At 42.5% G+C, this 19,085-nt stretch overlaps 1 protein-coding gene across 1 annotated transcript in view; it reads right to left on the bottom strand.

Moving 5' to 3' along the window:
* The window catches only part of LOC142803916 (uncharacterized), a 44,158-nt gene extending 34,198 nt beyond the window's left edge, over positions 1 to 9,960 (bottom strand). Inside the window, exon 1 of the mRNA XM_075890209.1 lies at positions 8,725 to 9,960. Within this exon, the coding sequence (XP_075746324.1) occupies positions 8,725 to 8,803 (79 nt within the window). The 5' untranslated portion in view covers positions 8,804 to 9,960. The remainder of the gene's footprint in view (positions 1 to 8,724) is intronic.
* Between the last annotated feature and the right edge of the window lie 9,125 nt (positions 9,961 to 19,085).

The raw sequence follows: 19,085 nt of genomic DNA, 5'->3' as shown, positions 1-19,085 counted from the left end.
CTTAATTCTTGTGCATTGCGAGAGTGTTTTTTTTTTTTCGAACGACCATTTGAGAGCATTATGTATATGTGTCAATGTGTCTATTTCGCTGAAGGACGTGAAAGTTCTCCTCTTTAGAGTGAAGTTAAAATAAGTTCACGCATGTGCGCGAACCAAAAGAGAATTTATATTTAGTGATTTTTTGTTTGTTTTGTCGCGTTACTGGACATCAAGTATCCAGTAACACTTTTGAGGGGGGAGGTGTTAGTATGAGGTAACCATTATCAGCGCTTGATGTGTAGTGCAATCAATGCGGCAGATGCAGAGCGCGGAGCCAGTTCCCGACCCGTCAACTAATGAAGCGGATCAGTTCAACGAAGGCGAACGTAGGGGATCTGCGCATGGGAAATAAAGGAGGCTCCTTCGTTCACACAGTTCACGAGTGGTGCTATCAAGGTCGCCCCCGTTCGGAACTAGAAAAAGGCTTACTCGGAAGAGCGTCTGGCAAGAAGCAAGCCATGCGCCACCGTCCGAGTTTAAGCCATTGTTGGCACGCACGCGTGCTATTGAGAATGAAGCCGGAACGTGACCACTGAGCTGACCGAGATATAGTGGCGGCAAGGAGACGAGCATATCTTCCCCGCTGTACGTCATTACGAAGTGTTGTTAAGATGTCGGGGTGCCTTGCAGTCGCGTCCACATCTGGTCAGCGCACAGGGCCTCACGTGTACTCTCCGTGCTTAAAGAGGCTTCTGTGAAGTGACGTGTGAAGAGAGAGCTGACGGGGCTCGAGCGTGAGAATGACTGCCGACAGAGGTCGGCTTGGTATGTGAGAGAGTGTGACAGGCGGAAAACATATTCCCTCTCTTTTTGTACTCCATAACGTGATATTCACCAAAGCAGTGATTGATTTGTGGGGTTGAACGTCCCAAAACCACCATTTGATTATGAGAGACGCCGTAGTGGAGGGCTCCGGAAATTTAGACCACCTGGGGTTCTTTAACGTGCACCCAAATCTGAGTACACGGGCCTACAACATTTCCGCCTCCATCGGAAATGCAGCCGCCACAGCCGGGAATCGAACCCGCGACCTGCGGGTCCGCAGCCGAGTACCTTAGCCACTAGACCACCGCGGCGGGGCCACCAAAGGAGTGCCTGTTATAAAAGTATTTTCATGATTGGTTGTGGCGATGCGAGCCCACACGTGTGATTGGCTTGTGTGGAGACCCTTTGTTCAACCGAGGGTTGAAAAGAGGATGTTTGAATGCTAAATATGAGCATAGGTTCGGGCTTGGACTCGGAAGACGCCTGAGGCTGCAGAAAAGCGTCTCTTCACCAGACTACGGCTCTTCCTTCACGCGGCCACCTTGCACTTGTGTCATCGAGGGGACCCATTTCGAACCTTAAGCATCTTCCCTCCTTAGCAAGTGTAGAAGCTACTCGAGGAGGAGGAAATTAATTGGGCCCCTTATGATGCGCTCGCGGCTGTTTTGCTAGCTCTACATATAGCAAATTTGGTGTTACCTAACGTCAATGAGTGACAAAATATATGACTGGTGCAAACATGATAACCCTGCACGCGTGTCATGTAAGAGCATGACAACATACAACGCTCATAGCATGCTCGCGGCTGTTTCGCTAACTCCACATATACTAAATTTGGTATCACGTGACGTGAACAGATGACGAAGGTAAACGACACATTCAAACATGATAATTATGACACGGAAGTCATGTTGGGCATCACTTAGTTCCACCTCGTAACATTGTGTTAGTTTAAAAGTGACATATCAACATTTCTCTTTCATGCTTCGCATATCACTGATTCCCACTGTACACGGCATCTGCCATTTTTTTCTACTCCGGCTTCTCAACTCATCTTCCGCTGAGACTCGGATGGCTGCAGCCAGGACCACGCTACCCAAGGTCGCCACAGTCACGGATGTGGTGGCATGTCCCGACACCTCTTTTTCCTAACACCAGTGAATGGTTGTGCAGCGCGAGAAAGTCTGTTTCTTCAGTAAGAAACTCGCTAGCAGACGTTGCTTGCGCCCAAGTTTTGAGGCGCGATATGGGCAGATAGTGCTTCTTAGAGAGGAAGACGAACACCTGATTTTTGTCTGCCATAAGGCGCCACGGCGCAGTGATTAAAGACAGGGTAAAGCCCGAAACATATGCAGCGTTTCTTCCAGCGTTTTTCCGGCGCCGCTTACCTCGGCGTCATCGCGTGAACGCCGAAAGAGGGTGGCAAACTTAATGAGGAGTGCCAAGGCCAGTGTCACCTCCACATCGCAGAGAAAGTCGCAAAGTGGGTGGAAGAAAATGAACGCGAGACCTCGCAAAGCAGTGTGTAGTGTCCATCAATTCTGCAACAAGAAATATTCCTGAAAACCGGTTTCATGTCTTATTTACAGTTCTGAGGTAAGAAAAACAGATCGCAGGGCTACTGAAAAGATTTTGTTTTTACTTCTAGCGCCAGCTGTGTGGAATAGAAAGAACCAGAAACTCGCAACACACGGCCCCCAAGCTTGAGAGTTATTATACATCTTAGAGGCCACGTATTTAGCCAATACACTCAGGCCTGCTTACCCTACCGATAGACTTGAATTTGAGTGTACTAGAAGTGTACTTGAGTTTGTCGCTCGAGAACAGTTCGAAGAAATCCCGAGCACTTCCTGTTGAACAAGCTAAGTGAAATACAAGCATCAGTTCAGAATTTTCGGGCCACACAGCGCACGGTGACGTCTTAACAGATCTGAGTCGGGCGGCAGCTATGTAGACAGCAGCAAACGATGCTGCTACGTAGCGGAAGTTGCTAGCAGCCATGCGCTGATTGGTTCTCCATTCATTGATTGCTCACTGCATCGGTGCCGGCGCAGCAGATATCTGAAATGTCCAGAATTTGACATTTCGACCACTGTGACCGGCAGCTTTGACGCCGAATGACGCCACCGAACGAAACACCGGGAAAGCACCGGGAAAACGCTGCATATGTTGCGGGCTTAAGCGTAGCAGAGAGAGATGACGAGGGGACACGCATTCGAAGTGGGGGCGCAATAGTCACTAGGATGGATTTCTAGAGAGGGTGGAGTGAGCGTAGGTTAGCAGACGCTGCAGCCGTCAGCATTGTGAGGCAAGAGTGTGGGAAGCGTGCGAAATGAGGAACAGGGAATGCGCATGCGCAGTGTGGTTGTATATGTCTCTTAGAGGGGTGCCGTGAGGAGAAAGAGGGGAAAGAGCGTAGGCCAAGAGACGCTGCGTGCATCGGCGTTGCGAGATGAGAGAGAGAAAAGTTAGAGAGAGGATAGGGGCGCTCATGCGCAGTAAGGGAGATCGTGCCGCATGCCGGATTGAGCTCGATCATAAGACGCAATGAAACGAGAGTTTGAGCACATTTATTGAACGGAGTTTCATTTTAGACCTGAATTTGGAGGTGTGATAAATTTGGTTCGTTGAGCTTGTCATGAGCACCGGCAACAAGCCGCTGTGAAAAAATCCATTCATGTGAGCATTTACAACGTGTTGAGAGGAAGTAGCAACAATTTGTTGCTCTAGCATCACATTGCTACACGCAAGCTGTGGACGCAGGATTACATGACCGTTCGCCACATTTCTGTCTAGCTGGTGTTACCAGCTGGGCTTCTCTTCTTTCTTACGATACATGTTTTGTTATTATTGCTACCGTAACTCATGCTTACGCGGATATATGTGACCGACACAAATCGATTGTCAGAATACTGTTTCGGTATTTTTGGAATGATGGAGTACCTGTGCCGGTATGAAACTACTTTGTTGTCATCATTGTTCACGAGGGATGCATATTGCGCGTGGCGGAGATTTGATAATACTGTTTTTTCGCTCTTTCAGAAGGCCCTGTTAGGTGTGAACATTGGTGGGCGGAAAACCCACCTCTATGAGGAGTCGTCTGCCCACACTGGTGCGGACACGCCATGGCGGTGGCAGTCCTACATTAGGAGACAGAACCTCAGGGTGGAAGCAGCTGCCTCAATGCAGCCTAGTATGACAACATAATTAGTTTTGCCGAAGCATTGGTGTACCACAACGGGTTTGACCATTAACGCCGGTTGAAGTTTAAAGCAGGCCTCACTCATACTGGTGAATACACGTGCGTATTCACGGTGCCCTTTCACTGAATATTACGTTTTCTGGTGCCATTTGCCCAATGCTCCGCTGACTGAGATGTCCGCGAGTAAATAATACGTCGTGTACAACTGTGACACTTGTGCAAGGTACAGTTCTCAATGAAGGGAAAACTACGCTATATATATATATATATATATATATATATATATATATATATATATACACGCTGAAGAATAATTTTGGTTGCCGCAAAGTACAAGTGTGAATGAAGATAAATGCGCTTTCCCATAACAGTCAAGTTACCCCACATTTTGACGGGAGCCCAGTCTTTTTCAACGCATAATATAATTACGGATTTTCCTTATCTTTGTTGGCTTGTGGAGCCAGGAGGAAAGGGGACAGGTGGGAGAGATGAACAAGAAGAAAAGAAAAAAACTAAGAAAAACAAAGAGAAAAAAAGAGAAGAAGAAATGAAAATATGACTAATAAGGAATGAACGGCATGTTAAGAGAGTAAGGTGAACGTGAACATTGTAGTAGTAAAAGAGGCATGCGATCATTGACGAAAGCCCGCGAAACATCCTACAATTAGCCACAGCTCCTCTGTTTCATGGTCAATGCAAACGTGGTCACACTATGTACTGAAGAAAATTGTCTGCTATAGGGAATCAACGTGCACTGTCGAACTTTTAGTATCAGCATGAGCTGTTTGACATCAGTACATGCATGGTGCTTAAAGCCGGCGCTCGGGCGTGATTGCATGATTACATATATATATATATATATATATATATATAGAGAGAGAGAGAGAGAGAGAGAGAGAGAAATTCAGAAAAGTAGTGTTAACTCTACTTCTATGATTAATAGCTAATAACTAATAGCTAAGCAGAAAACAGAGTGCAAACATGAGATAATCACAGAAACTAGACGAAAAAGACGCACGCTACTTTCTTCTCCCCATGTTTAATAAGGGCAAGTACCTCACAGAGTGTAATATTACAGGGTAAGAACAGTAACCAGTAGAATAAACTCGTATGTGAACTTAAGAATTTAGTTCCCCTATTGAAAATCCTCGGTTGGTGGATGGTGGAATCATTGCTGGATATGATGGAAATAATTGTGGAAATGTCGGAAATATTAGTGGATATGGTGGAAACTGTAGCGGGCATAATGGCTCATGACGGCGAGAGTGGAAAAAATGATGGCAGATGGTGGTGATGGCGGCAAGCCAATGGTGGTGACGGTGATAATCGCCGGCTTATGACGGCTAGAGGGGAAAAGTGGTAGCAGATGGTGGTGGTGGTTACGAACCAATGATGGTGATGGTGGAAAATGCCACCTGATGGTGGCGAGGCAAAACGTCTTTGGTGGATGGCTTGGTGAGCAAAGTGGATGACGGTGGCATGATGGAAGCTTGGAGGTGATGATAGCACGATGAAAAAGCTTACGACAGTATGTGAAATCGCCTATTTCCAGCGTTCCATTCTTGTATGCGCAGAAATATAAGTTTATAATCAAAAGAAACCAACGCTGCCCATCACGCTTTCTAGCACGTTTATTTTTTCATTCTAGTGGTGTCAACAACGCTTCAATTTTTGTGGAACATAGAATATGCGGCCGTAAATATATGTTTACATTTCACCACGTACTTACATCAGTTTGACATTCGTGATGTGTTTTTTTGTTGTGATGTTTAGAAGACTAGAAGTGTCACTGTGAGCAGTGACAATAAGTGTTTTACATCAGCGCACAGTTGTCGAGAAATAAATGAGCTCCAGTTCGCAATAGCCCGTTAGAACGTTAGAGCAGAACACAGCGGTAACTTGATATCACCACGCTAGAAACGCAACCCTGGCGATTCTTCCACACTCTATTGCTTTAGCCATACTTTTAAGTTAACAAAGTGCGTGCGAATATGCATAAACGTTCACTTTCGACCATCGAGACAAGCCCCAGCGAATTCGACTTTCACCCTTCTGTTCTACCACCATGATTTCCACCAAAGGGTAATCCTACCTACCAAGCCCGTAGAAGTGTTATTGGTGCTGCTGAGTTTCAGAATGCCCACTTTTGATGAGTGAAAATGATAATACAGCAAAGCTGTAGCATCATTTAACCTAAATTAAGTTTTTCTTATGGTGTACGCTGTCCGCGTAAAAGAAAAAAAAAATAACGAGGCGACGCGTTTGCAGCACTTCCATCAAATGTACGCCTCCCCTCACCAACAGCCGCTGGTTGCACTCACGGCCACTTCACTGGGTCTTATGCGAGAACACAGACTAGCCGATTCTTATGCGTACAGAACGAATAATATAACAATGTTTCTGGCGCACTGCATTCATTTTGGCCAAGCCGTTATGTAGTTCTTCCAAACGACAGAGCAACAGTGGTGCGCTGGCACGACTGCGCTGTGCGTTGCGCGAAAAACATCACAATCACTTGTGTGGGCGTATCTGTCGAATGAACATAGAAGCGTCATAAAGCCTGACAGATATCGCCCCTTGCAAGGAGCGAGAAACTGACAATAAACTTGACAGTAACCGCCGATAAACTGTAGGTGCTCCTCAGTCAACTGAGTTGTTTATTTTCTTGCGGTTGTATATTGTAACAAAAACATAGCGCTGTTGCCATTATCGCAGTGGCAATCGTTACCGGTTGCAGTTGTTCGTGTTTATCAAATGTGCGAATGTTAGTAGCAGGGGCAGATCCCATGAATCTCGAATAAGCGACAAACAAAGCTGAAGTCGCATTCAACACTCACAATCGCATTCAACAAGTCGCAACGACAAGTCAAACAATCGCATTCAACAAGTCTTTCTTGCCTTTGGCCATAAAGGAATGGAACTCGCTTCCCGAATCAATAGTGCATCAAGGTGACAATTCGAAATTCAGGCAGTTAGTATCAGCCCATTTAGCAAAATGAATTTGACCGACAACAGACTCCTGTACTGCACCGACTCACACAAGAAAGTGGAAGCTTACTTTTAAGCTGCTGCTTCTTCCAAGTGTATATAAATATTTCGTACTGTACCTTTTTTATTCTTTATTCTTTCGTAAATATTACAGCGCTAAAGTTATATAATACCACTGTCCTCGACTCCGTAACAATGTATAACGAAACCACTCCTTATTGTAGATTCTGCTTACAAAATCAGTCCATCTATCATTTTGTAAACACGTACTATGATGTTTGTTTGTTTATTTGTTTCTTATTAGTTTTCTTTTTTTTCTCCCTTTGTTTTGTGCATGTCAAACCGCAATGCAAATACTTTGCAAGCGCATGCGGAAACGCGTAGCATGTGTCATTTTTGTTTTTATTTTCAGTTTCGTAGCAGTGCACAGAGCTAACATGCCTTTTTCCTTTGTAAATGTGACCTTGTATGCATATTTTGATGTCCCCCCCCCCTTATGTAATGCCCAAACCAGGGCCCTTAAAGAATAATAAATGATGATGATGATGATGAAGTGTGAAAGTGAGTTTGTGAATTGACTACTTTCGTAACACCACAGCTGCCATCTGTCAGCGTAACGCCGTGGTTAATGTGCTGAGTCAGAAATTGCAAGGTGGCAGATTTGATTCCGCGCGGCGCATCTTTCATTTTTTTTGGGGGGGGGGGTGCTTTCTGCATGGTTTTTCATACAATTATTTCTATTATTTCTTTAGTGGCAGCTCGTCACGCTGGTTCTGACGTTGCTTCGCGTTCCAGCACTGCCGGCTCGAGCGCGCCATCCACCCTCTGCTACACCATATACGCCACCATACACCATGTGCCACCAACATTTCCACCGCCATAATCCACCAAAATGGTGGATGGTGAAAGCCGCCATTCCTATGGTGGACGTTTTTAAATAGGGTCTGCAGCACCGTCGACTATGATTTCGAAATGAACTGAAAAAATAATTCGGGAAGAATTGAGCTTCGCCTTAAAAGTTGATCGCAGTATTAATATCTTGATCCTAGTGCGTGTTTCATATACATAGGGTATAAAATTTTTTCAAGCTTGCTATGCACCCGCTACATGGCATTAACGGTGCAGTAGCGTTTGTGCGCCTTGTAGTGGGGGACTGGCTTTAAATTGTGAAGCCCCTTTGATAATGTCAATGTGATAATCCGATGGCAATGCACGGTTTTACCAGGCATTCGTATGGTAACATTACCTGTCCTACTTTGAAGCATGTATAATGTATGCGGGTGTTTTAATGCATGAGTTACTCTCACATTACTTCCAAGCAGAGGACACTATTTCCACTATATACCTCGCGTGGCTGTGTGGGAGAACACCCACTTGCCACGCAAATCGACCGAATTTCGATCCACACTCAGACTCGAAACTTTTATCATTTATTTTATATCCATCTTTCTTGATTTTTCCGTCACGCAAAGATGCTTCTTTTTTTTGCTCACAACCAACGATGCCGACACTGTCGCCGCATTTTCCGCAAAACGAGCTCTTTTAAGCTATCGAATTATTAGGCTCAATGATAATATCATCAACTGGCCCGTTGCCAAAGCGCTCTCTGTGTTAAAGCGCCCTCTGTGAGGATATCTGTTAATGATGTAAAATTTTTCTCGCGACTAGCAGGCGCACTTTCGCATCTGCGTATTCAAGTAGGTAAAGAAACAAATACAAAATAAACTCACATCGTCTTTCGTAGCGTAATGTCTTTCTAGCGAATACGAGATCTTCACCTCGACGCACTCCAGCCATGAGAAAAAACATTCCGTAGTGATCCTCATTGGCATATGTGCTTTTGTGTCTCCTATGTAGAAGCCAGGTTTCTTGCTCTTTGCTGTAGTTTATCTGTAATTAAAACAATTGTTTTCATGCACCGATAGTTTGTTTTCATGGTGAAAAGAAAAAAATCACCACTGTTAGTTTTCGAGATTCCATGAAATAAGGACGTAAATGCATGATAGATTTCGTAAACGTCCTATCTCTGATGAAAATACGACTTCGATATTTTTGTGGACGCCGGAATGGAACACTGTCGTTTTAAACAAATATTTATGATACGTCTGAAGATATATGTCATGGTAAGAATGCAACAAAATCGATTTTCACAGTGCCATGAAAAAACGGAATCGAGCAAAGAATAGAATGAAATTGTATGGTGTGAAATAAACTAGATCTTTTTGCCACCCTTCGGTGGGAAGTTGAGAAACACCGCCACCTATGATACTTCCAGTGATCTTCAGCGTTCGTCTTAAGCGACCTCTAAACGACGCCAAGTTCAAAGGCGAGAAAGTAGTTTCCTTCTCGTTTATAACACGCTGTCTGCAAGCGCTATCTAGTTGCAACCGCCTTCATCTTTGCAAAACACGTTCAATGTCAATACACACTTGACAACACGGCTGCTGTTGAGTCAGTCATGACTTCGCGCTTATGAGCTGCTCGCTGCAACCTACACTTGAGCAGTCGCAAACGCCGATAACAGAGTGACATCATGATTTGATATGTGGGGTTTAACGTTTCAAAACCACTATATGATTATGAGAGACGCCGTAGTGGAGGGCTCCGGAAATTTCGACCACCTGGGGTTCTTTAACGTGCACCCAAATCTGAGCACACGGGCCTACAACATTTCCGCCTCCATCGCAAATGCAGCCGCCACAGCCGAGATACAGAGTGACATCAGTGTATTCTCTATGATAGTCACGCGAGTTAAGTCAAAACGGGCATGTGAACCATCAGCAAAGCAGGGTACGCGATAATTCAAAACAGTTATCTCCCCTAGGTTTACCAATAGGTAGATAGGCAACAAACCTGTTTCTAACATGGTTGCTTGGGCGAGTTGGTACGACATGATTGACGTAAAAAACAGGGCCAATAACGAGGCACAAGAAAAAAAGCAGACAGGCAGTGGCATTGACTTACAACAAGATTTATTTGGTCGAATCACGCAATATATACTTGAGCAGTATCTGACAAAAACGAAAAAATAGAAATTAAAGAAAACTGAATTCACCTAACACCCAAGTAATCGCGTATTACTCGGGTGTTAGTTGAATTCTGTTTTCTGTGATTTGTATTTTCTCTTTTTTTGTCAGATACTGTTCAAGTATATAATGCGCAGTTCCAGCAAATAAATCTTGTTGTAAGTCAGTGCCACTGTCTGTCTGCTTCTTTTTTTCTCCCTCGTTATTGGGACTGTTTTTTTGTGAAACCTGTTTCACCTTGATAGCAAGTAAACAAACAGCTGGCGTAACGACCCGTCGTGGTTGTTTAGTGGCTAACGTACTCTGCTCCGAACCCACAGGTCATGGAATGGAATGCTGAATTCCCGTATGCTCATATTTTGGTGCACGTTATAGAACCCCAAGTGGTGGAAATTTCTGAAGCCCTTCACTACGGCGTCTCTCATATTCATACGGTGCTTTTATGATGCTAAACTTCACATATCCATCAAATCAATGACAGGAAACTTCGTTTTGGTGCAATAATGCTCTAGAACGATGCAGCAGTCGGACACACCAAGCTAGCCTTTCCACTTTTTTATCGCAATGTCCGTGACGTTGTGGCCCTTACATTAGTTACATTGGCATTGAAAAGGAAAAGTCAAGCCTAGCAATTGAGGCTACACATACTTTGGATTTGTGAGTTATATATGCCGGTAAAGCTATCTCAAGCCAGAGTTTGGAGTTATGCCAACGCGTTTTCTGATGCTGTGACGAAATGCGTGGTTCTGATTACTGCTTCTACAATGACACACTAATGTTTGCTTTTTGTTTATTTGTTTGGCAGCTCAAGGTAAAATAATGGTTGTTAGAAGCAGTGAAGATGGACAAAACATTTAATTGATTAAATTTTAAGTGACTATGAAACTCCGCTTAGGCCACTCAACCGTTTGCGATGAAGCATCGCAGAAGCGCACATGAACTCTTTCATCACAGCATCAAAGAGATTAGGTACAACTATGCTCATTGCGACACGTTGCTATCACTGCGCTGTAATGAAATTGGGGGCATGCTTCAAATTTAGAGCTGTGAATAATAAGAGTTAGGAACCGTCGGGAGACTTCATCAGTTCACTGCCAGCTTGCATGCAATGTAACGCCCACACGTATGCATCGTCCATATGTCAGCATATTTCCAGCGAAAACTCGTTGCGTCACCGTCACTAATCTCCAAAAGCCGGCGAATATTCGCTCGTGGAAACGAATAGAGATGATGGCTTCCACGCCCAACTCAAGAGAACCGCGCACTATCATCTCAGCCGGATCTACAGTCTGAAGTTTTGACGTGTTCTGGAAGTCCAGGTTCATGTCGATCATCCATCTCACCAGCTCTATCGTCTTTGAATGAAATTATTCAAGCTACTATAAAAAACAAGATGGTATTAAAATTTTATATATAATGCTACAATACGGCCCATGACAGGGTCCCTTGCAACCAAAAGAATTGAATGGAATGAAAAAGGAAAACAAAACGAGGCTTTTACCTCTGAATAGCTTAGAAAAAACATTATCTTTATCTAATAAAAACCATTATAGTTGTGCATCATCCTGACTTCCAGCGCCTTGTTCAAACGCAAAGACGCTGCGATAGTTCTTAGTTCGTGCTATTCCTGTGGATTCTTCTGCATTCTTTTCGCACATCTGTAGTAGTGTTTCAGAGAGCCACTGTAAGTATGAAGGTGTGCGATTCTTGTGTAGTTTTTGTGCTGAAGCAGAGCGCTGGAAGTTTCGAGCTGCTTGCCACTCTTCGTACGACATACCAATTTATTGTTCTGTCGTTCATCGTCCTAACTATACGGCGAACTGTTTTTTTTTTGCTAACGCTAAGGGCGAGAACCATGAGAGACCACTTCACAAGGCTAATGTGAAACACAATATCAGCCTATTTGTTAAGAACAATGGTCTTTCATGAAGACCTTCGACGCTAAACTTTTGGTCTGTCTGTCTGTACTGTTGTCTGTTTGTCCACCTTTAACGGTACCCCAAACGACAGCAGACAATACCTCGAACCACGGACCCCAACCGCCGGGCCCACCAATATTGCTCCAACTTTAGCGTTAATTTTTGTGCAATTGTCCATTGAAAAGCGATTGGTGCGCATAACTGAGGCACGATAGCAACATGCCAATATTTTGTATGTGTTCCTTTATACTAGAAAAGTAATATATAAGTATTTCTAAAGACAGTAGCGTTTATCACGATGCGCCAATAAGGCAGAGCTTCCAGGAAAAGGCAAGTAGTTACAACGCTTTGCTGAGATGACACTATGGCGTCACCTTCCCGTCGACTTGCGTTCTGCACATTATGGCCTTCAAGACGGGAGCGCACGCCGCGATTTTCGTTTTCCAAGATAGCTGCCAGATTGCGCTTATGTCTCATGTGTGACGCTACTCGATGCGCTCGTTTGCCTCCGCTGCACGCTCGAGACACTCTGACGCAGCGCTTACAGAATATCATTCACTAATTTTCTTACGCAGAACATCAAATAAACATTTTTCCACTCTCTCTAGACGCAAGACTATCGTCTTTCGGCGACGTTTGCAGTGTAACATGCATATACGTGACTGATTTTGATGACACGTACCTCACTGGGCAACCAGATTGCTTAGGTTTATCATGTAGTAAAAATTATAAGCATGCATAGCTTTCAACCAGAATAGAATGTGCCAATAAACTTCGGTTGTAATTTTTACTTCATATCCCTACTGAAACGTTCCGTAAGATGCGGAGACCTCACATACGGAATTATTGGAATATGGAAGACGTATGATGCGGACTCCGCATAAGACGTATGATGCGGACTCCGCATCTTATGGAAAGACGTATCATGCGGAAATTACTGAAATGTGTGCATGCTACGTCTGAATCTAGTGCAAAGCAATATAATGTGTAAATTGAATAGACGTCCACATCTTGAGTACATGCAATACTGTGTACAAATCACAATATTTCTTAAACGTGCATGATGAGGGATTGAATCATCGGCATCTTACTAATTGTCGTGATGCGGAAGCAAAATTACCTTTTAAATAAAATACATTTCAAAACTACTAAATTAACATGCTAGCGATCATAAATGGTGGTTACATTGCAACACATTAATGCAGTGTTCTATGCAAGACTTAAAGAACTTATAAAGTTATTATTATCAATGGAGAAGCATTAATATACACATCAGCCCTGTTACAATCAATATGTTTTTTATTTGTCTGTATGCTCCAGCTGTGAATAGTGACATTGCAGTGTTGATCGTACACAAATGAGGTGACTGCACCGCAATTTCACGAGCTCCACCTAAGCCACAGGATGGTGGCACAATGTAACAGCAATTTTAAAACGAAATGTTTAAACATAAATAATAATCATAGCACTGTGAAAGTGTGGCGCTGTGTTTATCTCATGAATGCCATGTGGAGATCGGCGAAATGCTGCTTGAGGCTCCGGCACCACTGTAAATTTCGAAGGTCACTGCGATAGAACTTATGTGTCCTTCATAGGCACCTGGAAATGAAAATAATTGGCACAAATAATGTCAGAGACACATGTTAGCACAATAGTTTACATGCACAAGAAATATAACACACAGAATGAAACTGAAAATTTAAGGCACACAATCCTTCATATTATGCATATGTGAATAATAGAAGGAATGAGTGTATAAATTAGTTCTGCCACAAAAAAAACAGCATGCTTATCACAGTGAAAATAACTAGGTTGTCATGATTTTCAATGGTAGAGATAATCGATTATTATGTCCTTATGAAATTCTGATTTTAACGCTTCTTGCACAGTGAAACTTCAGGAACTGCAAGTGAAAGCTCTCAATGTTCATTTAATAGTGTGTGCATGTACATCTGCAGCCATTATACTATACAGTTTGTGCACAAAATTGGCATCTTGAACAATATTGAGAGTTAAACCTATGCAACTTATGAAGGTTAAAATCACCATGAAAGCAAGCAGGACCAGGCAGGTGCCATTAACAATCTGTGCAAGCCAAATAACTATAACAGAACTGCACGCATATAGGGGAGCAAGAGTAACAGAAATTCGGCTGCTGACCCGCAGGTCGCGTTATCAAATCCCGGCTCCATTTCCGATGGAGGCAGAAATGCTGTAGGCACGTGTGCTCAGATTTGGGTGTACGTTAAAGAACCCCAAGTGGTCGAAGTTTTCAGTGCCCTCCACTACGGCGTCTCTCACAATCAAATAGTGGTTTTCGGACGTGAGACCCCACATCTAAATGAAGAATAACAGAAATAAACTGCCAACAGAAAAGTTGGGTGCATGTGCTATCTGTACACCTTACTACATACAGCATGCTCATTCCATTTTAAATACCGATATTGAAAATAACTGCTCTATTAGGAATGTAAAAGGTAAGGTAGAACTGAACGACTCTACAAAAAGTGACCCTATTATGACATCACGTTTTCTTATAACAAAATTGACTAAGACTCTCAAATATCATTATGCAAGGAAAAAATCTTCAAAAGAACAATCAAGTTTGAAGTCATAATTATTTATATGGCTACTATGACTATAACCAAGAAATCGACCTCAACATGGCTAATGTTAGTTTTTAATGCCTATGTTCACTAGACAATGAACTATACCACAAAAAGCACAGCGTTCAGGCAAAGCACCACACAAAAAAAGAAAGCAGTCCTTTTTGTTATTACCTACAATGCCTTTAAATTGGTATTTTTACCTCTACTTTCCGCTTTTTATCTAAGTAACTGGTGTGAAACAAGTTAGCTGAAAATGCACTGTGCCTCCAAAATCTGTAGGTTGAATCTGAATTTTTAAAAAATGGTGAAGCTTGCACTAAATTAGGCTCCACAAGCCTTGGAACAGTGAGACAACATGACTCTTAGGACTACTTTAGTTACTTGTGTTTTGTTTCTGGGCCTAAGAATAAAGACAAGGGCTTAACTGAATTGCTGCTAACAAACAAATGCTTTCGAAATTGCCCGAGCGTCAAAGGATGCTCAGCCATTTGTTGTGTTTTGCACTGGGCTATTCTACACCAAACATACAAACCATACTGCCTGGCGACCATCACAGATGTATAGTTTAAAAAATGATGGTAATTTACTCTTCTGAAAATAGTTATTTGCAGAAATGTTTTGAAGAGAAAAGAGTAGTGGTCACGTGGGTACCTCCAGAATTTCGCAGAATGTCGTGCGGGTGTTATTTGTGAGAAAAATTTCAAAGTACCGCTTTTTCTTGCCATATCAAATTTGATCTACATATTAAGTAAAGATGCTTCTTAAAGTATTTGAAGTCAAGTAACATTAGTGCAATTTTTCTGCTACATAGGCTTTGAAGAATTCAGCCAAACTGTTTATCGTTTGCATTTCTTGTATGGCAATACTGCATTTTGTATGAATATTTGAGCCACAAATACTCACTGCACAGAAGTTATATTTTACGAAAAAAAAATAATGTTAGGTCCAGATTACAAATATCACTATATAATAGTTTTTGTCCACATTGAGATGCAATTTGAGCTGTGTGTTTGTCTAATTGAAAATTACTTTTATATGTAAGTTGAAAGCAAATAAACAGTTCTTGTTACATGGCAAGTGTTATCATTACAATTTTTGTTTAAATTAGGAAAATGATTTTTGAAGTCTCCTATTGAGGGCCATGGGGAACTTCGGAACGGAAGCTGTCGTACATCAAATGCAGAAAACAGCCATCATAAGAAACCTTCAAAAATTCATTTCTACTTTAAGACAAAGTATAATCATATAACTTGCCATATAAAGAGAACTGCTTCCTTGCTTTTGATGTGGCGAAAAAATTGCACTAATATTACTGAGCTTCATGCATTACACACAATCACCTTTACTTAATACCAAGACCGAATTTGGTGTAGAAGAGGCAGTATTTTTGAAACACTTTACTTTTTACAAACAACACCCAGACGACATCCCGGGAAGTCCAGAAGGCACCAACGTGGCCTAATATTTTGTTCTCTGCGATATACTTTAGCATTTTGCTCTTTTCAGAAAAATACAGTAAACGAGCACAATATTTTTTTTTCAAAACACAATTAGGACGGTTGGCAAAATGGCTGGGATGTTTGATGCGTAATTGCCTCACTGCCAGCATTTATTTTTCCGAAGCTCAAGCTATCACCTCTCTGTTACTGCCTCCCTCACATACAATGCCTGCATAGGAAAGAAAAAGAAAGGCAGGTCCGACAAAGTTCACAAGGCAAGATATTTTCATGTTGGATAAATTCATTACCATAAACAGCAGCAAAATAACATTCATTTTGAGTAGTCCAAGACACAAGCTATATACCAGCATACTAAGAGCCAAGCACAAACTTTTCAATTGAACGTGTGTGGTGATAGACAGGAAGCACTTATTGCAAGACTGATCAGTCTGTAATTAACTAAATGAAGTACAATGCACTGTTCAATCCAACACCACATAGGCATCTTTGCTATAGCAAAGCCATGTGTCATTGATTCATGCACTAGATGGGACAATGAAAATGTAACAAAAAAGGTGAAAAAAGAAAACAAGGGAAAAAAAGAAGAAAAGGGGGGATGCAAAGTAGGAGCAGTGTAGCACTACTTTTACTTTGCATTCCCCTTTTCTTTCTTCTTTTTTCTTCTTTTCTATCATTTATCTTTTTTTTTTGCTTCTTTTACCCCCAACCTCCGACAGGAGAACACTTTGTATCAGCGCAACCTAACTTGAAAATAAGCAAGGGCTGCACTCTTCTGCGTTATAGGTTTTTTTTTTTCAGACAAACATTTCCAACAGGCACACACGCCTATACCAAAAGATGATGTCATTACTGACCCCATTTAAACTAACACGCCAAGGATGACAAGGTGACTTCTAAAAAATAGGTCCTCCTATCGCAACATCAACCAGCCTGTCTGAAGCACTTCTACTGTTCACCCTGATTACCCCACTAGATGTTTCCATCTGTCGACTCACATCTTCATTTTGGATAACACTAAGACGAGCTTACATTGATGAATACGCACGAAAGTTTAGTGATGTATCATGTATGAGATTAAGCAACTCTGTTAAAAAATTATTGATAGCTTGCTTCCAGGCTTTTTATACTGTAGCCTTAAACTTCATAATGTCTTCTATGCACATGAACCAGATTGACAACGTAATGCACAACATGCTTAAGAATACTGCGAGGAACAAGATAACGACAAAACGACCAGCCACCCAAAATTTTCGCTGTACATGTTTATAAAACGTTCATGTACCCCAAACGAGGTGCTTATGATACAAGCCGAAAAAACCTACAAGTAGGGCCTTGGAGTCTTCTGGAAGTAGACGTGTTGCATTTTTTCTGTAGAAGGCTTTACACCCATAAGTGAGGAACAAAACTCCTGTATAATGAAGAATGTTGGCAGCTATCAATTATAGAAAAACCTAATGCAGCTAATCTTCCCCGACACATCTGTACATTTAGAGAGGTGACGTAGCTTCTGTCATTGTGGCAGTAACTCCAACAGGACCAGTGCGAAAATTGGCACTACTTGGCTAGACAAATGTCCAAACATGCCTGCCCGACTCCCTCTAGCCATCCTGGCTGAATCTGACACATGATTTCTTAACTGCTGGCTGGACAAAAACAAAACCACTGAAGCACTCAAAATACACAGCGTGAAGTTCCTCTGGAGTGGTCAACTTCGTCTTCTGCGATGAAAGAGCAGCACAGTGTACTGATAAGGCACTCCTTGCAATGGTTTTCAATGCCACACAGTGACCTTGCTGTTCCTGTCGAAGAGAGCTTCGGGAGCTTGGAGGGTGCTTGCTCTTTTCTGGGGGCTGCTGCCGCTCCTCGTTTTCTGCTCAAGGTCAACCTGCATAAAGTTGTAGACGAGGCTTTAAGAGTTGTATATAATGATATACAAATTTTCGCTGAACACACATTGTCTCGTGGCACACTGAGGAATTTCTTATAAAACTTAAGGCCTCGTATATGCAAACATTTACAATCGATCCGAAGATGCACTCGACTCTAAAGAAGCAAGTTTGTTATGTAGTGTATATAAAGAAAGGTCATTCAGCACAACCACAACTACAGTTGCACACGAAAACGACATTTTACACGATCCTGTTTATTTACATGGTCCATTTTATTTACACGGTCCATTTTACACGGTCCTGTTTTACACGATCTGGTCTGCATGAACTCTTGAACCGGGCACCATATAGGTTGAAAGACACACACAGACTTTGAGACAAACCTAGTTTCCCATGGAGCATCCTCTTGCACTATAACAACACATCTCAATCTAGTTAGTTGGTCAGAACGAGGTGAAAACAGCTTGCACTTGAAAAGCACGGGCAGAAAGAATAACGCCTGCACCCTGTGCTTTCTGTACGTTCTCGTTGAGGGTGCAGTTTTCACATTATCCTTATGCAATTTCGCATTTATAACATTGTTCGCTGCATAATCTTTGTGGCGTTAAAGTGTGTGATACCGTCATGTGTATCCCATGTAATTTATAAAAATAGAATACAAGATAGCTTGATTCAAAAATAAATAAGTGCATCCAGTGCCATGTCCTGTAGCCATTCTTTAGGCAAGTGGCAGAATGATTTATTCTTCAAAACATATCTTACTTGTAACCACTACAAGAGCTAACTCACACTCTGGCACATTCTGTTTGCCTCTTCAGATTATAAGGTACCTTTTTTACACCAGAAAATCTTCAAGAAGAATAGAAGTGTTGTAATTGTGAAGAAAGAAAAGTAGAAGGAAAAAAAGATATTGATTGATTTGTGGGGTTTAACGTGCCAAAACCACCATATGATTATGAGAGACGCCGTAGTGGAGGGCTCCGGAAATTTTGACACCTGGGGTTCTTTAACGTGCACCCAAATCTGAGTACACGGGCCTACAACATTTCCGCCTCCATCGGAAATGCAGCCGCCACAGCCGGGATTCGAACCCGCGATCTGCGGGTCAGCAGCCTTAGCCACTAGACCACCGTGGCGGGGCAGAAAAAAAAAGACAACCTGCCCTGTACAGGGACCGAGCCTGCAAAC

Source organism: Rhipicephalus microplus, chromosome 3 (assembly GCF_043290135.1).
Source record: "Rhipicephalus microplus isolate Deutch F79 chromosome 3, USDA_Rmic, whole genome shotgun sequence".
Taxonomy (NCBI): domain Eukaryota; kingdom Metazoa; phylum Arthropoda; class Arachnida; order Ixodida; family Ixodidae; genus Rhipicephalus; species Rhipicephalus microplus.
The sequence above is the reverse complement of the archived record's forward strand: the minus strand, read 5'-3'. Positions and strand labels throughout refer to the sequence as shown.